The sequence below is a fragment of the Pararge aegeria genome, chromosome 8 (genome assembly GCF_905163445.1).
Source record: "Pararge aegeria chromosome 8, ilParAegt1.1, whole genome shotgun sequence".
Lineage (NCBI taxonomy): Eukaryota > Metazoa > Arthropoda > Insecta > Lepidoptera > Nymphalidae > Pararge > Pararge aegeria.
This window is the reverse complement of record NC_053187.1, coordinates 8,406,299-8,431,761: the sequence shown is the minus strand read 5'-3', so window position 1 is coordinate 8,431,761 and position 25,463 is coordinate 8,406,299. Positions and strand designations below refer to the sequence as shown.

General features: G+C 36.8%; 1 protein-coding gene across 1 annotated transcript in view; it reads left to right on the top strand.

The window, feature by feature from the left end:
- The first annotated feature begins 1,134 nt into the window (after positions 1-1,134).
- Positions 1,135-25,463, top strand: part of LOC120626098 — a 44,051-nt gene continuing 19,722 nt past the window's right edge. The window contains exons 1-2 of the mRNA XM_039893392.1: positions 1,135-1,490; positions 16,013-16,119. Coding sequence (XP_039749326.1) covers positions 16,023-16,119 — 97 coding nt within the window. The 5' untranslated portion in view covers positions 1,135-1,490; positions 16,013-16,022. The remainder of the gene's footprint in view (positions 1,491-16,012; positions 16,120-25,463) is intronic.

Here is a 25,463-nt window from a genome sequence, read left to right as displayed (position 1 = left end):
ATTGACTTAAAAGTTCATATTGCTACAATAGGGTGGTTTTATTTGTTTCAACTCTATTCGCAGTATACCTAAACAGAACGATATATTTTTATCTTTGGTTCAATACTCAAGCATGCTCTCGCAATGGGTATAACGCTCGATATTTATAATCTTGATGAGCGCTGTGGTCTAATAAATAAGTGGGAAGTCCAGGGAACGTTCCCCGAACGATATCGCGTAAGTAGAAAACGAGGGTATGGATTTATTTTAAACTGCCAATTGCCATACGGCTAACAGGTAAACTCAGTAGTCATAAGTCGGTACGTGTCTACGACTGCATAATCAGGTACCAAAAGGTGAGATTGCAGTCAAGAACTTATATATTATCTGATAGTACTGCTCACTAACTTATAGTGGTCTAAAAAAGTAGTAAAAAATAATTTAGTAGTGACATCTATATTATTTATTTTGTACCTACATCTGTACCGTAGAGAAAACGAACATCCGTTTACGATAGAATCGGCTTCACAGTTCTGGGTTTAATCCACAGATGTCGGTAGTATTAACACATTGCCTTCATAAACTGGTTACAAATGTGCTTACAAGGATGTGCAAACCAAAAATTTCTCTCAATGAACCTCTAGTTACAAAGAAAATATGAAATTATATATTTTTATCTGAAGAAACGAAGCGAGACAATGGCCGCCTGTTACGCCACGATGCACAACGAAGTAGACACGCCGAATGCCGACCCTACTTTTCGCCTCGTGTGTCGATAACCCTGTTCGGCCATCACGCCTGCGCCAGCGTAGTCTCTAAACGGCGGCACTAACCTGGCCGCATTCCAACAGTTGCGAACAAGCTGCCGCACTTTCTCATACTTTTAACCCGAAGAATACAAACATTTTTTATAATTCATCAAAATTCCATATAAATAATACATGAATTCATATTGTAATAATAGTATTTGTGGTATGGTCGCTCTGAACTCGATATGTCCTAATCTAAATAACGTATTCGATAAGCGCTCCAATACGCCGCCTTTTGGTTGTTGAGATTCCATCAAACAGATGGCGGCACTGAAAATATTTGACATTCCTCGCATTCCATTCGCTGTGGGCTCGGCTCAAATGTCAAACGCGACTATTTCGTCAACAGAGTCGTGGCGCGGTAGTTGGATTTTATAAAATAACAACAAATACTACAATAGTTTTTTTAAAGGAAAATGGATGTTGAGGGTTAAAACTCAGTGCTTAGCTCCACGTCGCTAAGTTATTGTTACTAATCGTGTAATTCCGGGTAGTGTTGACCCGTGTTGTTTTTGCGAATTGTTTCATATTGATTTTTATTCTTCGCCGGTTTTGTAACATTGTTTTAAAGATAACAATATTTTGATAAACTATATTAGCTTTTATAAACTCAGTTTTGTGTGGAAATAAGTTTGTTATCATAGTGTGTTTAACGCAAAAAGAACTTTCAGTACTGCATTGTGTTGTAACGTGGGAAACAACGTAAGTAGCTATTAAATATAACGTGTTACATTCTTTGAGAGTCACACTATTCTTCTTTGTATTGTTTTAGGTTCCCTTACAATTTTACATTTGTATTGTCTATCAAACCCTGTTTCATAACTTAAAATCGCGCTAAGTGTAGTCTGCTCCTATACCTACTGTTTTCACTAAGTTTGTGTCAAAGAAACGATTCCATTTTTGAAGTTTTAAAATTAGGTTTTGAATAATTGTAATAACTACAACGCAATTAGAGAGACAACGATCGTGAGCATCAAATAAGCAGCTATCGAAATAAGTACGAGTAAGTACGTAGGTACCTACCGGTTTGATTTACGAACGCGCCACGCAAAAAATCTGCCGCTAGTCGGAGCGGGGGCATTCGGTGAGCATGGCGAGGAATCTCGCAAACATAATAGCGTGGAATGCGAGTGATATACGCCTTTGGGCGTAAAGTCACACAGCATACGATTCTAGATAGGTAGCCTACCTACCTACTTACTTTACTTACACAACGTATTATCCTGTCGCCTTCCTGCTCACACTTGCCGCAACGAGACTTTATTTTCCTCCCGAATTCTTCGAGCCCTAATGTTTAAACTAGGCTCCGAGTAACTAGTTCTCAGAAGAGGGCTTTAGCTAGTGGTGAAGAGAGCTATGGGGTCATATCAGAGTAGATCCGTACAATAACCAAAGTAACTGATATAGCTCTGCCAGTTGCAAAGTTGTAGTGTAGCAAAGTTGTATTGTAGCAAAGAGTCGAACACCGTCAACCCATCGGACATTATGATACTCTCACTTATCTCAGGCAGGAAGTAGGGTTTGGCTCTTCAAAGCCTAAGTTTCCCGATGAGTAACTCAGGCTTTGAATCTTAATTAACTACCAAGTATTATCACTGGCACCGATCCACACCGGGCCAGCGTTTGGACTACAGTCTTAACCTCTTCTCATTGTAGAAGACCCGTGCCCTGTAGTGGGCCGGTAATAAGTCGATGTTGAAAATGACTTTTTTTTTACTCTACGACAACACAACGACAAGGACAATGACAATACACACACCGCCATCTAGTCCCAAAGTAAGCGTAGCTTGTGTTATGGGTACTAAGATAACTGATGAATATTTTTATGAATAATATACATAAAAACTTATAATATACATAGGTATAAACACCCAGACACTGAACAACATTCGTGTTCTTCACACAAACGTTTTCCAGTTGTGGGAATCGAACCCACGGCCTTGGACTCAGAAAGCAGGGTCGCCCACTGCGCCAATCGGCCGTCATGATGAAGTGATGATGATGAAGAAACATAATTTTTTTGATATACCTAGATAAGTACCGTTTTTTTTATCTCTATCATTTATTATTATTTTTTTTTTTAATTATTTACAATGCTTAAGAATAAATTAAAAAACACCACAACAAAAAAAAACTTCCACCCTCCGCTTGCGGGGCTTTTGAATGCCCAAGCAACCGGTGGTCAGGGCTCCAGAGTGAGAAACCTCCTCACAATACGCGCCGTTTCAAGGACTTTTCGACCCTTCTGTATCCGACCCTTGATCCAAAAACCAAGCGAAAGCTTCTTGAGATGTTGGTCGAAGCTTTTCGCGAGAAGACCATTGACTGAAACGACGATCGGAACAACAACGGTCGACTCAACATTCAGTACCGTTTATTATTAAAGACCGTAGGTTGGTATGCAGCGCAAAAAGGATTGCGTCACAAGTTTGAAGCTGCATCAATAGTCTGCCTAAAGTGTGAAGCGATCTTAGCACGGCCCGTGGGTCACATTGAGTAATCAGGCGTAGTATTATCGAACTCTTATCATCGGGCTGCCATTGTAACAAATATTTAACATTTGTGACATGTCGTTTGACAAAACGTTAACGCTTTTCGTAATTTTTTGTTTCCTAACACCATTAGCTAATCAAAAAACAGAAACCTTATCCAAAGTGTTAGGATCACCTTTTGCTCATATTTTCTCAGTAATAATTTCACTAGGTACCTACTTAGGTACACAGTCGAAACTTACCTATACTGGAAGCCCAAGTTAAGATTATCATCGTAAGCTAAAAAGTTTTTTATATAGGATGTAGATAGGCACCTATTATACTGCGGAGATAATGTTCAGGAGCTATTCGATCTGGTTCTCCCTTAACCTTTTCACCCTAGCACCGTAAGACACCGGGCGGACTTGCAGTGGCGTGAACAGGTATTTTAACTAGGGTAGGCACGAAGATAGGATAAAATGTAAAAATCACCCTCCTATACCACTTAAAAAAAGAATTAGGGTAGGCAGTGCTTTTGCGCATGTATGGAGTGCACGCGACTGCTTTCATGGTTATGATATCAATATTCCAAAAACTCGCTCAAAATATTGACTTCTACTGAATTTATAGAAGGTTCCTTCCCACTACGAATAACTAAAAAAATTTAATAAACTTTATATTTTATACTTGCTGCTGCCCACATTCTTTGTCCGCGTTTATGACGATTTTTACTAATCCTGTCGGTACTGCTTGTTTTCTCCGTCCTTTCAACTAACTTTATGTCAAAAATGAAGTCTATAGGTTGTTTAGTTCAGACGTAAAGTAAGGACAAACAAACAAACCCACTTTTGCATTTATGATATTAGTGTGGATGGTCACCGGCGTGCGCATAGATTAAGTTGGACATGCCTAGAGCATAGAGCAATAGTACTAACGTAGGTATATTATTATTCAATACTTAGGTATTCGTTTGAGAATTCAGTCCTTGGATACTTACTAGATAGGCATGTAAGTATTACCTAGAATATTATACCAACTAACTCACCTCTACCTCATTTCGTAGTTCTATAATGTAGGCTCTCTATACCAAGATGCACCATTTAGTCTGTATTGAAACGTTCTTATGGAAACTAAATCATTAACTATTAAATATTTCCTTCATCATTGCTCCCACTTAACCACCTAGTCGATAGAAAGAGAATCGAAAAAAAAAAATCAAAACACAACTAATTGTCATATATTCTTAATTGAAAGATACTGCAATGCTTATTTTTATTTCACAAAAATTCCGCTAGGTGCGCTGGTTGTAGACGTGTGCACAAATTTAAGCATTATAATTAGTGAGATGAGTTCCATTTTACTCTGGCATTACAATGTTTCGATATTTAAAACAACCACGATTGTGGTAGGTACAATGAATCTTAATTGGTATTAAAGGTGCTACTATTGCAAATTATAAACCCGAAAATTCTTTTTTTTTTTTTGTATGTGCATGAGTTAGTTACCTACTGCATTGCTTAATACCTTTTCACGATAGATAAGTACCCGTACCTGTATCTTTAAAACTCGAAATACCTACACACGCATAAAACTATGAACAAAAAATATCTACCCAGCTATAAAATATATACATAACAATTTTGTTTATAAAAAAAACCCCCGTTGTAGATTGAAGATAACCGTCGCTTTACAAGTCTCGGGCAGCCTCGAAACTGTTGAACATCTGCCAGTCCCCGACCCTTCAAAGACACGTGCGCAAGCGCAGCAGGGGTGGCAGCAATCGTAAAAGACAGGCACCGCACCCCAAATGCGGGCATTCTATAAACCCGGAATAATCGAACTTCGACTTTATTATCATAACATAGCGTTTAAATTACACTGTGTTGCCGGTCGTGTTAAAATAGATTATTATTTTTACCGCTCGGAATGTCAAGGTTCGATCACCATGTGACTTTCCTTTTGGAAACTTTCAGGTGACAGTGGTTTAAATACCTAATACCTACCTACGTTTTGCTTACTTTGTAAACTAATATTTCGAAGCAAGATCATCGCTTTACCTGCAGTACACCTAATGGTAAGTGATGATTTAGCCTAAGGTAGAGCACGCTTGTTAGAATAAACCTATTTTCTTTATTGATGTGAAGATACGAGATACCCATAATATTATCGGCAGTGGAGAAAACGGAAGCAAGGAAGGGCATTCGTTATTCTTATTTGTGAACCAGGTGGTGCTAGATTCAGGAAGGTCTTTTTTTAATATTATTTGTAAACAAACTAATAATAATTTGTGCTTCAAGATGCAAAATAACAGAACCGCCATACAAACTTTCATCTACCCTTTATCGTAATTGTTGTAAATTATATTCTTTAGTTAGCCCCTTTCAATATCATTCTAACGTAGGTAGCGTGAGTGAATTTTCCTGCTAAATAGAGCTGTTAAATATATAAAATACTCGTTAAATCAACAAAAATATTGACTGGACTCGAATTGCTATGGAAATAAGACAACGTTTAATAAATTCGCGAGGGGCTTTCTTTTGAAGACGAATCCCCTTCATTTCGTAGGTATCCTGAGTACTTATCTTCTACGATATGATTTGCGAAAAAAAAAATCAAATCACCACGTAGCCATCGCCACGCCTACAAGTATCTACCTACCTAAGTAGATAGAAAAAATATTGTAAATGTTAGTGTTGGAAAAGGGCATCTATTGAGTTTCTTGCCGAAAGAATCTGCTTTCCGCACCGATGGTAGAGTAACTACTACAAACAAACATTCTTGACGCTTCATAAGGCCTGAAATAAATAAATTTTGAATTTTAACACACCTAAAAAACTAGGTCTGTTATGTATTAACGTAGTATTATTCCAGTTTCCAGACTAACAATGGACTTTAGCTAATTAGATACAGTTTCGCGTCGTCTCATTTCGCAGCACATTTCTAATTAGCCTTAATAAAATGATTTCAACAAAACAATCAACTCTGTATTCCTCGGAGATTTGTCTGCCAAGCTTTAACGAGTATTTGAACTTAATTTCGTGTTCAAAACAAACTTTTCGAAACCGTCTTTGTGTTTAACATGTTATCATACTTACTCATAATATCCCACTGCTGGGCACTCGCCTGCTCTTATCGAAGAGAGGTAGTTACAGCTTGCACCCTCCACGCCGTTCCAATGAAGGCTGGCGGGTTTTTAACGATTATTACGACTTCTTTGTGATAACAACCGGTAACGATGGCTTAACATGCTCTCCAGGCCACGGGGGTGGACACGTTTTCCTAACTCGGGACTAGTGCTGAATTTTTCCTAACACAAATATAACTCTACCTAATTAATAATAATATATCCTAGCCCGCCCTGGAGATCGAACCTCGGATCTCATAATCCATAGTCGACGTCTTAACATGCTCTCCAAGGCACAGGGGTAGACAAGTTCTCCGAACTCGGGACTAGAGCTGAAAGTCACTATCTCTACCTAATAATACTAGCCCATCCGAAAATGAAACCTTATGCGGTCCGCTCACAATCCATAGTCGAACAAGCCGCAAGACCAATTATATGTTTTCTATATCTACCTATTGAATGTAGTGTCACAGAATAATGATATAGTCATTGACCCTGCATATTATTACAAATGTCTTATCGTTATTAAAATGGTATTTTCCACACAAACAATATAATTTTTGTTCACTATAGGATCTATATTTGTACAATAATAAAGGAACCTTCACCTCGTTGGTCTAGTGGTTATCATGTTTGAATATGGACCACGAAGTGCTAAGGGTTAAATTCCGACAAATAATGTAGACTGAGCTAATTGTTATTAGCTGCTCTTAGTACATTTTACGTTTAACGCAATGCATACTGCATCAATTTTGAAGCAAGGTTGAATTTAAATAGCAGCTGCAAAAAGTGCGGAAGATTTTATAATGTAAAAAAATACAGGATTTATGTACAATTCTAAATCTACCTACTTTGCTGTAGTAAGATAACCACTGGATAAAAAGCGGTCTAACGATCACAGTTTGACTTAACTTGGCTTGCGCTGAAGGGATTATAGAAATAAGTACAGAAGATACACTCCCTTTATCTTGAAAAAATTGCGTTATATACGCCTAAGCAGCGTGTGCTATAGCTGAATTGCACCTTAACACTAATAGTTAGCGTTGATTGTTATTTGCATTTACTACTCTACGGTTGGACACGTAGTGACAACCAAAGCGGGGTTGTAAATGTAAACAAATAAAGAATATTTATGTTTTACATTTACGATTTAATACAAAACTAATGGAATTAATCCGTAAAGTTAGCTTGTATAGCTATGTACTTACTTAGTTGTTACTATGAGTAAATGCATGAGTTTTTAAAGAAAACGCATGTAGGTATTAGGTACACCTTGTCAGTTACCGGGTATGAAAGCTCTTCAGTCGAAAGAATCGATAATAAGTATCTAAATAGCTATAAACCAACTCATACCTATGTTTGAAGTTAAATCGCCTGCTAGAAGGACGGTTTTTCTTTACCCCTTCAATTATACTAAGGAGTAAGGAGCCTCTAGATTATAATGAAGCCCTTTTCAAAACCTTTTATTTATCAGTAAATGCTAAAACGCAGGTTGATGGAAGCAGAAAATTAAGCGATTAGGTACAATCCTCAAAGAAAACAAGTAAACTGAAAAGCAACATTAAGCTACTGCCAAACATACATGGTCGATAACTAGCCCATAAAACGCAAATCAATAGTAAATGTTTTTTTAGTAAGGTTTAATACCTTGAATGATTTTCACTAGACGAAATTCTAACCTTTCATCAGTCCCGAACAAAGAACACGACACGTTGAAAGTAAGAATAAGAGAAAAACTAACTTTTTAGGTCCTGACACAATTTCAGTTAACTTCAAAAAAATATGTTTCATTCAGTTAAAAGCTGACAAAGTAGCGGGCATTAGCTGCTCTGTAGCTTAGATGTTTAAATGCCACCGTCATAACCATAAGTAACGTTTAAGCACCTTATGCGATACATAATAACTAGTTCCTGTTCCGTTGAACGGCTTCGTGACCGTGTACTTGAATACCGATAGTATCAAAACCCAATTCAACAATATATTTAAAAATTCGTGAAATTGTAGCTATATTGTTAGATATTAAAATAGAACAACGAACATACATAATGCAAAACATAGTAACGCCTTTTTCGTGTTTGATAAAAGTTTGTATAAAAATATGAACGCTAACTTTTTTGTCTGATTAAGTGTGTGTGGCAATAATAATACTAATGAATATCATAATACTTATGAATTTATTTCACTTATTATTCAACGACATTTTTTAATGAATTAACCACTTGTCAGCAATTTCTTCCTGTCTGTTCTCGTTATTCAAAGAGCCAAGTGAATTAGGCATACGTTTAATAAATTCCGCAGTGTTTTCCTCTACAGAAGTAAGTTTATACTTTTTAAATTAAAATGTGTAGAGAGTTAAACATAATAACAAAGCAAGAGGTAATAAAATGCAGATATAGGGTGATAAAATAAAAAGATTACAAGCAACTTTTAACTAATTTAATTTAGTCATCAAATAAAACTTTAAATGACAAAATGATATATAATTGTAGAATATAGAGATTAGAATGTTTGAAACAGACATTTTCACGCTCTCGATACGCGACAGATACGTTACCACACGCGTCTGTCGCGGGGGATTCATAAGTAGGCGCTACTACATCGAGCCTTTACCGCCGAAATAGCGTAACCAACCAATAAAATTTATTCCAAAAGAAGCTTTAAAGCAAAGAAAGACAAAGTTTATCTATAAATTATTTAATTTTAATTAAATTAATCAAAAAATCCTGCCGACTATACTTGCGTTAATAATGAAGATATGGGTATTTACTTGGCCTCTTTTATTTATATAGGAAAATATCATAGTCTGCTAGCATCGACCACTTTATTGGACTCCACGTTAGTGAAGTTTATATATGGATAACCAAAGGCCTATGTAATGGAAGTAATGTGCGTTTTAAGTAATTATAATATACCTAACTTGCTGCAACGTTAAATAAAAACATCGTGAAGAAACCGGCATGCCTGAGATTTCTCCATAATGTCCTCTAAGGCTTGTGAAGTCCATTAATCCACACTGGGCAAATGGGTAAATATTATAAGTATGTTTTGTTTATAAATTTATAAAACCGAATTACAGTGTTTTGTTTTTATAATCAAACCGGAAACATATCGCGTGATGTAACAATATGAAAAAAACATACTAAGTAAATATAATAGCTACTTATATTAACTGTACATAAGGATTAGTTCTGACAGAACGAAAAAGCGAAAAAGTTAAAAATTGAATGAACTTCTACCATCTTTTCGCGCATGTTCGCTGCTTGGTCGCGCGCCTAGAGAATGCCTAAGCTTGCGCGTGAATTTTTTACGTCCTGTATGAAGGGACCCTAAAGGTACCTACTCTACAAATTTATGCCGGCTGATCTATTCCGTATCCTTCCGCTGTCGTACTGCCCGACATCAGGTAGTTTTACTATTGTTACGGCTCGGTCGTGACCAGTCATCTAATCAAGAACAAGCAAACGTAGCTGTGGGCTTCACAGTTTTGTAAATCTAGCGCAAATCTGAAGAGTCTTTAAAACAATTTATAAAAAAAAGGTAACTGGTTCTGTGGTTAAAATTGTGAGATGACTGGATTCTGGATTGAAAAATAATGTACTGCGTGTTTATTGTAATTATCATTGCTGAAAAAAAATGTCCGTAAGGCTATATGTCTAACTGTTATAGGTACCTGATTAAAGTAATCATTATTACCCAGAAACAATCCCCGGGTAAACCGACGGTCCTTGAAGGATGAAATACCGAAATTGACGCGGACGAAGTCGCGAGCAACAAATAGTTAAAATTTAAAAAAAAGTTGAAGGTAAAATGTTTTTTTTGTGTGAATGTCTCGTCGTACTGTTAAAATAATCATCACCAACGCTGTACTCACTTACTACATTCTACATGGCAAGGGTATCTTTGGAAGTCGGGTCATGTTTTACTTTAAATCCCTCGGGAAACGTTGGTTTCGCCGGGCCAATAAGTGCCGTAGGTATCTAGAATGCAAGCTTTATCTTGACCTTTAGCTATACCAAGCTTTCATCAAGATAGTTTGCTTTTATGGGATTAAAAATTGTAGCAGTAGATAAGTATAATTATTTTTAAATATATCATCACAAAGTAGCTAGGTAACGTAGCTATTGTGGTTGAGCGGAATAAAGTTAAAAAACAAATAAACAGACGTACATTCGTATTTATAATATTAGTATGGATGTATCGAACCCGGAATCTCTGACACCACTGTGCTACAGAGGTCGTCGGCTTTTGGAATAATGTCATACACATGCCCACATTCCCGGCATAACGCGTCATTTATTACACTCATTAAGATTCATCGGGCCTTTATTTGTATGAAATTACGTCGGATATGCTTGGAATGTCCTTAATCACTTGCGATGCTTAATGTTTATTTGATAAAAGTGTACGAATCATTATGTAGGTAGGTACTAACTGCGTCAGTCGGAAACTAGCTAGGAATCTATTTATCTATTGACAAATCGATGCTCTCGCCAGCCGACTTTATTTATTTATACAGTATAATAGTAACAGTTTTTCAATACTCGATAAAGACTCCACGTTTGCGAGCATGCAAATCTTATACTAAATAAATAAATAAATATACTACGACAATACTCACATCGCCATCTAGCCCCAACGTAAGCGTAGCTTGTGTTATGGGTACTAAGATGCCTGATGAATATTTTTATGAATTATATACATAAATACTTAGAAAATACATATAAACACCCAGACACCGAAAAACATTCATGCTCATCACACAAACATTTTCCAGTAGTGGGAATCGAACCCGCGGCCTTGGGACTCAGAAAGCAGGGTCGCTGCAAACTGCGCCAATCGGCCGTCAAAAACTAACTAAACTTAGGTACAGTTCTTTTCATCCTCAAGTATGCTTACCGTGGCATAAAACCCCATGTCATTGGCCCCTAACCCTTTTCACGCATCGCAGCTGCATCATAGATGTTTGAATAGAACTCTCGACTCCATTTACCCACCTATCTACTTATCCTTTTATTTTCCTACTCTTTATAAACATATTTTTGTTTACAATACACACTACGCTATAATCCGATGCGAAATATAGACTTAAATAATTTTGGATCGCAACGGAAGGATCGCACGCAATGGATGGCCTACATATGGGACCCTTAACATGATTGAAAAAAAAATAGCACGCTTCAATGTTATAAGTAGGTACCTACGACTAATTTCGATGTACACTAATGGTTGAAAAATAGCACTGTTTATTAAGCTTTAACAATTATTCCGAGGTAATTGCCGTTCCTCATTAAGGAGTGCCATTATTTTCCAGCTCGACATATATTTCATTGTTTTTTTTAATTACCCTACACGACCCTTGACCGTATTAATATTATAATTTTAATTTTATTTATTACCAGCACGACTAGTATGGACAGAAGATATTTCTCTCCCTGTGGAAAAGGAAAAAAAAATCTTTTCCCACAGATTTATCAATTCTCAGAGCAGAGCACTGGCGCACAAGTGGAATTAATATCCACATAACATATGTGTATTACTAAACGGGGGTAAACTTCTCCTACTCCATGTTCCAGTGATTTAGCAGGTGGGCACGTTTATTATATCCCTTGTCAGGAGATGTAATCGGGGGATATAATTTTTATCTCACGCCCTGCTGGGGAAAAGAAAAGACAATTCTCACATACGTTTATCATCTCTCCGAGCGTTGACAAACAAGTGTGAATAATATCCAAGTTATATATACAAGTACATTGTAATAATAACGGGGATAAACTTCTCCTATTCCCTGCTGCCGTGCTTTCGTAGGTGGACTCGTTAATTTTAACACTAGTTAGGGGAAATAATCGGGGGATATAGTTTTTGTCTCCTGCCTATGCTGGTGGGAAGTGCTAATAGGGTATGTTGGAGGTATTGCAAGTTATATTATTAAACTCCTTACTGCGTAATTTTGCCACCATTTCTTTGTCGGTAGTATGGTAAATAGCCAAGGACTTAGCCTCCTACCAGACCAGACAGGAGAAAATTCAGAAATTGTAAGTTCCCAAATTCCCCTGTCAGGACCTCCCACTTATAGAGAGGTCGTCACTTAATTATAAAGAATGGCGACGTAGAAACTAGATTGTAAAGTTCCTGAACACTGACAACAAAGTTTTATATCCTGTAAAAACTAATAAACAGGTAATATTATTGTTTTGATTTAAACTTGGAGTAAAATACGCCATGTTATATCGCCAAGTAGTAAATTATGTAAACGCAGAATACCTAGGCAAGTGTAGGTATCTAAGTATTCATTTAATTCCATTACTAAGTCACAGCATAATATGTTTGTCAACTGAACTATTTGTGTCAGTATAATCAAATCATAATGTCACATTTTCAACTGGCAGCGACCAGCCGATCTGCGATAGTGCTTCATTGGCCGTGTTCCCGTGGTTAGTAATCGGTATGCGTGCTATGGACCAAGTGCTATCAGGGCATTATATAAAATGTCTAGCATACTTGCGAATTATTCTTGATGAATATCTCGATATATTCTTGATAAATCACGTTACAACGCCCTCACAGGGCGGTTCCATTTTAAATGTAATTACATAAGATTGACATTTATTTTTTTCATATTATAATTATGTAATGTAGGTAAGTATATGACATTGTAATGGAATCGTAACTAAATAAATTAAAGAGTTAAGGCGCTTAGACGTAGTATGGGTATCTGTTGTCAGAAACATTTCGTTTTAGAAAAACAAAAAGTATATCCCGACTCCTAGAGAAAGTTTCCCATCATGCAAAATTTCGACGAAATCGGTTTAGCCGTGATGCCGTCTCTAGACAGTAGAGGCTTGTTTTTTAAATGCCCCTGGAACGTTTGCGGGTGCTTTTCCTATGACCAATGACCATCTCCTATATGCAAGCTATATATTATGTGTCTTTTAGTGAAGATCGGTGGCATGGTTGACGCAAATTAAACAAGTATAGAATGGTGTTTATACATTGTAGCCCACTTAATTTATAAAATCCTTCAGTAAGTAGATATTTGCTTTTTTTTCTTTCTTAATTTTCGAAACAAGTGGTTCGTTAAATATAGGCGAAATAAGGTGGGACGCTGACAGATAACATCACCTATTTCTATACAATTGTTTAATTAAAAGCTACGGTATTATCCAGGGCGATATGAATAATGCTCAAGTTATATATACAATTGGCTTATATCATGCATACGTTCTACGTCCACATATCCTTTGTCCCTATCTCTTATTTACCCGATTCCCACTCACTGTGGCCGTCTATTCACCGGCTGGCGTCTAGCCACTTTGAAATGATAAAAAAAATATATTTAGCATAAAAAACTTAAAAAGCATCGCGGGCTTTGAATTCAGTATTTTTTAAATTTGTTCCTAAAATCCGCTTGGTATTATATCAAATTCCTCAACTAGGGCAATATTAATAATGCCCAAGTTAAACCATTGGCTCATAGCATGCATGTATGCTCTATGTCCACAACACTTTTGTCCCCATCTCTTATTTACCCGATCCAGCTGAACACGGTCGTCTGTCCACCGTCTAGCCGTTTACGTTCCGTGAAATTCTTGCTCCGGTATTTGCATACCATTTATTGTACGTATAACCAACGATGCCGACATTCGTTCTCCGAGCCAAATATTTTTACGTGCTCAGACGCGAATTGTTTCCGCTTGTGAAAACTCGCGATTTGATTCGACGTCACCAGCCACAACATCGTTCGCAATTATTATGATACTTATAGACGGTGAATTAAAGAGCTTTTTGAAGTGAAAACTCCTTAACGCGCGTTAAGTACTTTTTGGGTGAACAAAAATTATGGAACTCGTGTCATCGTCACTGAATGCTTTCCATGTATATACATATATATACTGTACAATATACTTAGTTTCACTTCTATCGCATCTTTTTTGTTCATCATTATCCCACATCATCGCTACTTAGCGATAAGGCCGTCTTTTGTATCCTATTTCTTTTTTCATGTTTTTTTTTATGTTAACTTTATCTGCAGTACAAATAAAGAGTTATAATAATCAGACTCATCGTCGATCATGTAATATAGTTTTTTTGTTGACCCTTAATGTCAATGCAAAATTAGCGAGTGTGCAAAACTGTCGCTGTCAAATTGTTAGACCAGTTGGCAAAATGTTGGAAAGATTGCTGAATTTGACAGCTTTTAGGACATATTAAGTCACCGACATTGCTGGGGCCCGCTAATCACATACACAATATAAACTTGGCTTGTTTGGCTATATTTGTGATTAAACGCGTTCTTTCTCGCTAGGCAGCCTTTCATTATGGCTTTTTGACACCAATTGACGGTAGTATTGCTAGTTGGTGCAAAATTATTTGATAGAAGCAGGCGTTACTTTGCGGAAATCCATGATAGATTATGAAAATTAAGCTTAATTTTCATAATGGTGCAAAGTTAACTGCGTGCGAACAGTTTTTAATCAATACCAGTCACCGCAGCATCATTGACGCAGTCGCTAGGGATTTATCTTAATCTAAGCCTACCTTATTTGTTTCATTGAATGCCTTTGCAAGCAGATGGAAGGATATAAAATACAATAATGGCGTAATTAGGTATCGATATTATGTTCTTGTGAAATCTATCCCTTCTCCATTATTGCACTACAGTTTGTTGTGTATGATGATAAAAATTTGTAAACATGTTAGCGTGTTAAACTGTAATTTTTGCTATAGTATTAAGATCCTTGTTGAATAGTTACTATAAGCAGACTTCCGCGCCCTTTAAATTCCACGGCTAATTGGCGCAGTGGGCAGCGACCCTGCATTCTGAGTCCAAGGCCGTGGGTTCGATTCCCACAACTAGACCATATGTGTGATGAACATGAATGTTTTTCAGTGTATGGGTGTTTATCTACGTATTTAAGTATTTATGTATATTATTCATAAAAAATATTCAACAGTCATCTTAGTTCCCATAACATAAGCTACGCTTACTTTGGGACTAGAAGGCGATGTGTGTATTGTCGTAGTATATTTATTTATTTATTTTATTTATATATTTCGTTTCTTTTATTATGTCTGTACTCACGATTTACTTCCAGGGATTGAGTTCCCCATATCATTTCATCAGCAGCCGATTTATCGATAGTCAAATGAGATTAATCTAATAGTGACAGTAAGTTTATTGTGCACAAAACTGCCAAATAATATATTTCAATTATTTATATCGATTGACCTAATAGCCCCCTTAAGGCCAGAGTTTATTACGGTAATCGTTGATTAAATTTGCTATTTGATCAATTATTACCGTTGATCATTTTCAAATTATGTTTCATGAAAAGTGATTAATTAAATAAATAAAGTAATTTATTTGGCTTTACCTTATTTATTTTGCCATTAGGCGCGCAGAAAAACAACTTCACTATTATCATCATATTTCAAGTTTTCGTCTAGTTGAGCTATGCGTATGTCAGTCACCCTGCGGATCTCCAGTTTCTGACTTGATCTCGTTGAGATACTCCGAGCGTAGCTCTCTCGCTTTCAGATAGACGGACTTTTTTATCAGGCACAAAATCAAGCGTGTGGAACTAAATAGAGCAGGTGTATTTGAAATTTAAGTAATGTAAAAATCTTTTCAGGGATATCAACATGGAGAAGGTGGAGTCAGCCCTAGACGTGCTGTCACGCGCTGCAACCATGGTGCAACCTTGTCCTGCATATCCAGCCAGTGATTCAGAAAGCTTCGGTAAGTGGTCCATAAGTGTTCTTTTATTTGCGAACGAACTCCACATAATAAGATGTTTTCACAAATGGTATATTTACTAAATGAAAACAATTATTGCGGTAATTTCCTGCTGTACGAAGATATTTGTTTCATCCTAATTCTTTTCAAACAAAAACCATCATGAAAAATCAAAGTTATAATTATAGCATATTCAACCAATCTGGCTCTGCCTATTAGTGTACCTAGTTAACTCAGCCCTCTGTCATGAGAGAGGAATTGGAAGCTTATATGGTGACCAAAGGCTAATTTCCTAACTGTCTGTTGCTAAATTTAATTTCGGTAGAAAAACCTTACATTTTGGACCTGACCTAGTAAAAGAAATCAGAACCTTGACATTTGAACTTGCTAACTGCTGGACCGACGAAGCAACCGATAATAAATTGTAGCTTGGCTTATTTTTTATCCTATATTGTCGTTATACAGTGGACGGTGATCTGACTATAAAGTGAATCGACCATAAATGTATTTATTTTGGTTGTTGGCTTTAAAGCTGTAGCTAACAAGCTATCAATACTCGACGCGCGGCCTTGTAGGCGGGTCACATTCCAGATTCCAGCTGACATTGTTAATCGTCATCCGTTAGGGTGCGGATACATGAATCGTTTTCTCTGAATTAATCGCATTAATAATGTCTTGTTGATTGCGAGACATAACCGATTTCAGAAGGTTGTAAACTAAAACTTGAGCTGTCGTTTCGTGAACTTTTCCATTTCCACTTTTTTTATTGCAATTTCAAATCATCATTATCATCAATAATAATTCGTTACCGTACAGGGCACGGGTCTCCTATCAGAAGGAGAAGTAGTCCATCACGCTGGCCAAGTACGAATTGGTAGACGCTACTCACACTTCATAGATTTAAGATCTAATAATGTCTTATGTTTAAACCTCATTGGAAAATACTCAAAATCTTAAAAGAAAGATCAAATTTTCATTAAGAACAAGTTTTCTTTTGTGGAAACGTTTGTTTGTAAATACTATAATGTTCCCATGTTCCTAGTATTTCTTCACACGCTTACTTTATTTTCTTAAAGTATCTCTTTTCTTTTATCTCCCCTTCTTTTTAAGAAGTTATATCGTGTGAATGCGGCTTTAAATCAAGAATTCGTAGTTATTTGTATACTCGATTGACATCTTATTGTCTTCAAATAGCTTCAACATTCCGACCGTGACTTGCATATATTTCTGTTATCCTTATCCAAACTTTATTCAGGACGAAGAACATTAACTTATTCGTGATTACAAATAATAATGCAAGAGATATCTATGCTCAAGGCTTATTTTGACTGAATTTCCATACACTGTCCTCATAATTTTACCTCCGTTTATAAAGTATCCTTATGCACAACGAGACCTCATTACAGCGAGTAAACAAACTGTCATCTTTACAATTGAAGTTGACTCGAACTGGATTCCATTGTGATCTGGGACTAGTTTCCATTATTTTCTCGGACTGGTTTGACCGAGTCTTTGTGATTGGACTGGTTAGCTGGGGTTTGCTCTATGCTACAATTGTTTCACAATAAACGGAATGCAATATGTCTGGCTTTACATTGTTGCTTGATTTTTAGTTGAGCTAATGGAAAACTGGTCATCAAAATAATAGACCTATTAAGCTTATAAGAAATATATTCATCTGATTGGTCGGAACACACCTTTACCTGTCTTATTGTTACAAACAGAATTGTGTGTGAAGTCATAGGAAGGTTTCGTCGACCTTCTTGGCGCAGTGAGCGCTGTTGTCTTATAAGTGGACGGCCCCAGGTTTGATCCCCAGCAGAAGAAAATTTAAATTTCTGAATCTACAATTTACGTTATCGCGTACAATCCATTTAGAAGTATAGCGCTAATATAACTAACATAAACCTAACAGATAAATCCGTAATCATTTTCGACTGCATCATGAGTCATGACTAACCTAACTTGACCTAATTTGTAGAGGAATACAATAAAAAGGTTTGTGAAAAAGTGTCACTGACTTGTCCCTCGTCATTCCTCAGTATGACAGAAATGAGAACCTGAAGAATAATAAAGCTGTCATCATTCAAACCATGACTTGTCTCTGTAGTATGCATATTCTAACAAGAATTCATTCAGACAGGCAGCGGAACAAAAAATCCCTAGACTTGGAGAACAATCGCCTCCATTGTCAGGGCAGAGTGATTTCGTCTTTACATCGTTTTTGCGTCGCGATTTGCTTGTGCATTCAAGTAGGTATCCTTGTACGCAGCAAGAAACTCATTTAATCGATTGAAAAAATTTCCCTTCACCTTGAAAGCTGTAATTTCTTGCTACTTGGATCAGTTAATACAATTTGTTTCGATTTGTTGGAATTTTCTCGATAGTTTGCTTATGGCTTTGATGTTTTACGATTATCATCTTGAAAATTGCGTCCGTAGAGCTTTTTTTTTTATTTTTTTTTACGATTATATGTTGCGTGTTTAAAATCTCTATCGTAATTAAACCCAGAAAGAATTTCTCTTGACCTTTACAATGTTACACTCGAAACGGATCGACTTCCCTTTATAACGCTTCTTCTTCGTCTTATGTTAACGTTATATCCATACTTCATTTAAGAGTATTTTATAAACAAGTAGATTGCATTAAAACAATCATTCGATGCACAATGGCTGTTTAATGTCTTCAAACAGCCAATCCGGATTTCGATAATGGTTTTGCTTCCTTTTCCGTAAGATTGATGGTGTTGATAATGCGCAGGAACCACTATTACCTACACGAATGTTACACGTGGTGTTATTACACGTGAGGATTACGCGTGACGTAAGCAAACCTCGTCCTTCGTCTTAACCAGCGAAGACACTGTGTAGAGTTTGAAGGTGTGTTTTTACTTATATTTTGAGAGGTGGTTTTGTCAGTAGTAGTGATTTGATCGTCAGAATTGTTAAGTGCTTATGCCGCCTTTTAAAGAGAAAATGCTAATGTCAAGTAAAATGAGGATGCAACTACTAGTAGGTATGGGTGTAGTATAGACATCTCGGAATATATTTCGACAACTTTTTAAATTGCTGAGAAATAGGGAATTTAAGATGCAAATGGAGATCAACGTTGTGCATGAACCAATGCCAGTTGATTACGTAACGCACAAGCCAAAACGACTTGAATGCAAGGTGCCTATCCAACCAACTACTAAACTTGAGTAGATTTTTGCGAAAAGCTATTGTCCCATCGCGCCGTTTTTGAAGCTGAGCTATTTTAAAAACAATCACACTTCTGTAAAGTCAACATCACCTGAGGATACTCCGGGGGTCAAATCTGTGATGTGCGTTGTATTAAGATTGAAGAATGTATAAATTGCACCGGGCTGATTTGCCTGGTTTTCGCGGATTAAAGCAAATTAAGCTGAATGTTTATTGTGTATTATGACATCCTTAAGATCATTGTTGTAAACATGAGTTTGGCAGCAGTAAACTAACTAGTTTAAGTGCTGCCATCTCTCGAAATAAACAAAAAACATACTAATGTCAAGAACAGATCGTAACTACTGTCATCAGTGTTTGTGGTTTGCTTTTTTCTTTAATAGAGCATTCATTCATGCGACACGTCCGGGTAACGCGGGGTCGCCGATCGTAACCACACAATTGCGACCGCGTCTATTGTGTTAGTTCGCGATATCTAAGTGAATTTTGCAATCATTGCGTTTGCAATAGGAACTGACTAAATACGAATTGTATTATAATTGGTAATCAATAGCGTCCATTCTTTAATCTACTTTCGCAATGGAAGTTCTCTATTTGACTTGTATTTTTGTTAATGCCATCATACAATAAAACTAATGCATTAATGGTACGCATATTTTTGTTGTATGATGATTCGGAGATGGAAGACCGTTTCCGTGTTATGTAACACTAGAATCCGTCAGAGATGTGGTGTAAGTTATGTTCATTATAAAATATATCCCGAAAATCCCCATCAGTGTTTTCAATTATATAGCTTTAAGACGTTTAACACAACCTCGTCATGGTCTCGTCCAACAAAAGTGTCCGGGTCCCACAGTTGTCATGGTTTTCACCTACGAGGTAATATCCCATGTGAGCACATTTTCTCAACCGCCGAACAATTTTATTTTAAGTAAGAATCGTCAAAGTATTTAAAGTCATATTTATATTTTAAACACAATCGATAATTGAAAGTATGCTTAAACTGGAGCCTTTTCTTTGAGATTTGTTTGTATCTGCATAACTAGTACAATGTTTTATTCAACTATAAGTAGTCAGGACTTAAATCTAGCTTTGTGGTATATGATGATGGAGTCTAAGGTGGTCTCGAGCTAACCTGTTAAGGTTAACCTATTGGCAGTAATATTTAACTCAAACCGGTTGACGGCCGATTGGCGCAGTGGGCAGCAACCCTGCTTTCTGAGTCCAAGGCCGTGGGTTCGATTCTCACAACTGGAAAATTGATAAACAAAAGTGTTTTTAGGGTCTGTCTGTCAACTTCTCTTATAAGACCACAGTGTTACGACCTTATCGTTGGGCCACGAGCTTCATGGATAAACTAATCCCTCACTCCTATGAGAGAGAAAGTCTGTGAAACTTTGTACTAAGAATGACGAATGTTGGTGATTATTTTCTTCCCTGACCAAAACACTGACGAGATACTGACCTAATTATGTCTGAGTAGACCATTATATGATTCTCACTTCACAATGTTTCCACTATTCGATTATTTCTTTACCGGTTGCCAGAAATTTCCGCATACCACCATTACGTTTTCAGTACGAATGTATTTGTAAACATAACGTCGGCAATAACATTTTCTTGGGTTTAGCTATTCAAAACGGAATAACTCCTACGCGAATATTATGTTGAACTATCACCCATTACAACATTCCCCCTTCATTATTTTACCATCGTAATACAAGACGCCGCGCTGCGAGAGGGTTTTCACCCCTATAAAATTTCAGCCCCACAAAGCACCTTTATTTACTCCACCCGTATACCTATGGCTAGAGTGTTTTTTCACAGGGGTCAGTGCCCTTAGTATTTGATTTGTAGAATCGTTTTCGAAGATACTATAAGTGAAGTAAAAGGGAACTTATTTGCCTAGTTTTAAAGCTCAAACTCCTGAAATAAACTTCTACAAACAGCACTGTTTGCGATACGATTGTAAGATTTAAATTAATAATATAAAATTTGGTATCCTTAATCACGTAAATTGAAAAGTCAGTCCCTAATAAAAATGTAGCTGATAAATTTCCGATTTTAGTTTTTCCATCATCATCATAGCAAGGGTATCTGAATAAGAAGGGTTAAGGCCGTAGTCCACCACGTTGGTCAAGTGCGGATTGGCAGACCTAATATGACTTTGAAAATTTTATGGAAAATTCTTATTCATGCAAATTTTCATTCCCCGAGCAAAGTGTCAGTATATTAAATTCCTTCAATAAAAAAATAATGAAAACAAAAACAGACATTGGTGAAATGTATACCGACTAAATAGCAAGAAATATTTACATTTTCTACATTTTAAGTCGGTGTCAAGTAATAAGTATGTAAATATACGTAAATATATGTAAATATATGTAAATATATGTAAATATATAACTATGTTGCTACTATAATATACTTAAAAGCAAATGGTCTAAAAAGTACCAATATGCAGTATTTTATGTCTTACTTGGAACAACGACTCAAAAATGTCGTCATCAATATAAAAATATGTAATATGTTGGTGCTTATAAAAAGTAGGTTTTGTTTAGTAAAAAAGTTTTCACGAGAATGAATATACATGTTTCAGGTGCATTTCACCATCAACCGCATTCATTACTAGTATTTATATTCAGAGTACTTTCCATTGGAATAATTGTATTTAATCTTAAAGAATTTTAAAAGGCTGAAAACAATTTTCACCACAACTATGCTGCCGATCGAGATAGTGTTATATAGTTAGAGGAATGCATATAATTAGGTGTACCTAATCAAGATACGATCACGCAACGTCCACTGATGGATTCTTGTCGCTGGGTTGTTTACAAACAATTGTTCAATAGCAAATAATTATGCAATCCGATGACAGAGGCGGGGCGTGAACATTTACTTTCATTGCTCAGCATGCGTGCGCGTCGACGAACTATCAGACTCAGAGAAAGCGCTCAGGAATTTGGCCGGCCTCGGACTTCGGAGCCGAGTCCACTGCGCGCCTCTGCCTTTAGCCGACCACGAACCGAATAGAATTCGCAATATTTACACCGTATTACATAGAGTGTAAGCATTTTCAACGGCAGAACGCAGATTCCTAGACCACGAATTGTTAGGTTTTAGTTTTTTTTGTTAATAATTCTCACTACCCGAAGTTTGGAAATTGGTGGTCTTCACCCACGCACCTTGAAGAGCATGATAAGCCGTCGGTTATTACCACTAACCTGTGATAATTATCGTCGATGCCCAGCAACCCGCCCAACCTGGAATGGGTTTAATATAGCAGCGTGATGGATCTATTCCCTAGAACCCTCTTTACTATAAAAGATGAGGCATTTTCCCAGCAGTGGGAATTGATCATCTTCACACTAAAAACAACAACACTACTACCAACTGCCTCTTTAGTTTGAAATCTTCTCACTGCAGCCTATAAACCCTTCTGAAAGGAGATCTGAGGGCCGATAAAGAGTAGATAATGTCATCATTATCTATTGAGTATGTCATCATCAACAGCCTATAAGATTACGCGGCTGGAATAAAGGCCTCCCGCAGCGGGAGGGTTTGCCCTTAATCACCATGCTGGGCAGACGGATTCGTGGTCGTGAGTCGTGGTCGTTCGGAGACGTGGTCGCAGTAGATGGTAGTATTTGCACAGAGTACGCTGCTGCACTTTCTCCGCTATCTGGGACCCCGTACGATACCTACAGGTAGAGAACACGGCACAGATGATTACGTAAATAATTAAAAAAAAAAACAGAGTTTAAACAAATATAAATAAATATTATATTGTTAAACACTATCCATATTGGAGCAGCGGTTTTAAGCTGCAGGTTCTAAGCTTAGTATCCATCACACCATTTAAGAAAAGAGACTTGTGTCCAAATTACAGTCGGGCAATCGTAGGATAAGTATGAGGATAATGGCAACACTGCACTCAAACAATAAGTGCCCATCACAATCAAACAAGGTACCGCCATTCGGAATCTCGTCTTGGTTATCAACATCTCATATCAATCATCATAAGCTACTTAGTATGTAGGAGTTTTACAGCTCTCTATAAATTCAATACCTGGCATTACATCGAATGCTGTACTTAACATGAGGTTTTATTGCAAAGGGCATAGGGGTGAATGTGGCATGTACAATTGTATCCGGAACGCTGAGACGGCGTGTTACGGTTTTGAAAAGAATGCTGAATGTAGGTTGCGTTGCGGACTACAGTTACTAACATTCTTAGGAATGCAATTACTGATCGCTATTGTTGTCATAACAAATTACATTTTCGGTATCATTATACTTACTATGTAAATATTCGAGGAGTTTTGTCTTGTTCATTTATATTTTGCAAGACTAAGACTTGCCTCGCGGTCCAAGTATGAAATAGTTATTGGACTATGATAGATTCTACTCCTAAATCTTCTTCAATCAAAGCGCGAATGTAGTTAACGTCATAGTGTCACTACCATGTGCAAATTTAATATGTGACATGCGCAGAAAGGTGTTTTCTGGACCTATTTGATTAACTTTAAAATGCTCAAAGTTTTTATGATTCTTGTCCGGTAGAAATCTTATGGCCCTTTGTAATTATGAATATTCAGGTACTTTGTCGCGCAGAAAAGGTTTAGAGGTATGGGAAATTGGAAGAAAAATGTTAAAAACTTTAAACATTGAAAACCTATCCATTAACAAAACTATGTCATAATTTATCTCTAATTTTGCACAAATTTCGATAGTAATTATGTTTTTTGGTAAATATAAAATGCATATAAAAAAATTTGGAACCGACAGGATTTGATCTTGCTACTCTCTGGCAATCGCGTCAATGGCAATCTCTATTTAAGGGATTATAAAATGATCAAAAAAGCAATGTGGCACCTCTAGTTTATCATTGTAATATGGACTTTTGAAACGTAGATCGTAAATATAATATTTCTTACTAGATGGCGCTACAATCGCTATTATAGGACTGATATAAAGGTTTTATTCGCTTTTGCAGAAAGCAAGCTGTGAATATCTTTTTTTTCTTAAACCTGTATTTTTCTTTTGCCTTGTACCGTCAAATATCCTAAATCCTCCAAGATGCAATTTATCTCCGTAACAAATATCTACAAGTGTGTATATCGAACCCAGCATGCGTAAAAAAATAGCAAACAGACAAGACAGCATCAAACCGGGAGCCGAAGCTGGGAAAGCTGAATCCGGCCAGTGGCGCAATTATGCCTTAGAGAGTAACATATATTATTCGCATATATGGCGTGTACCGTGGATAGGTTTGTGCCATGGACTCCATAGCACAATATCCATTACATCTCGTCCTAATAATTGTCCCATGTGGTGACATAAAGACTGGCTTAATTTTTGCGCAAAGCATCAGCCGTATTTTGAGCGCAGGAGTGCAGCCTGAGCTTAATATCAACAGTTTGTCAGTCTTGGAATTTTAAACTAAAAATTAGCTAAAATATCTATATAAATTGGTTGTTCTATGTAAAAGTTCCGGTGTCCCGCAAGAATCGTTTGAATGGAATCATTCCAAGAGAAGCTAGCGAAAGCCTAGCAGGTCAATGGAAACTTGAAAATGATCTTTTTTAACGGAAATCAAGGAATCTGATTGACACGCTTAAGTCTACAAGTCTGGATATATATCTGTTTGGAAAAAGGTAACCTTGTTCCCATGCACGTAAAGTGCTTCTTTATAAGATATACTCATGTGACATTAGAAACAAATAAACTTTCGCATTTACAATAAAAGAATGGATTAGTATGGATGAACCAAACGAAAAAATAGACACGTGCATTTCTTTTAGTAGAAAGTGGTCCTAAAACGACCGAGCTGTGTGCAATGCCAAAAATGCACGTGCGTGTTGTGACAAACGCATCTGAAGGAATCCCGCACCAATGAAGTCATCATGAAGAGTAGAATTTCTAACGCATGATTCCATTTCATTGGCTGCCAAGCGAGAGTGCAGCTATCCGAACGATTCCAGCTATTCGGGCCGTCTCGTATTGTCTGTATGATCTAACACACGTCGACCAATTACCGATACACATATCGGTATTGCTAATGAGTTTTACAAATTCTTCGCATTCCTGTGTAATTGTAATTGGCGTTTTTAATAGATTTTCTTTTATTCATCAAGGTGAAGATAT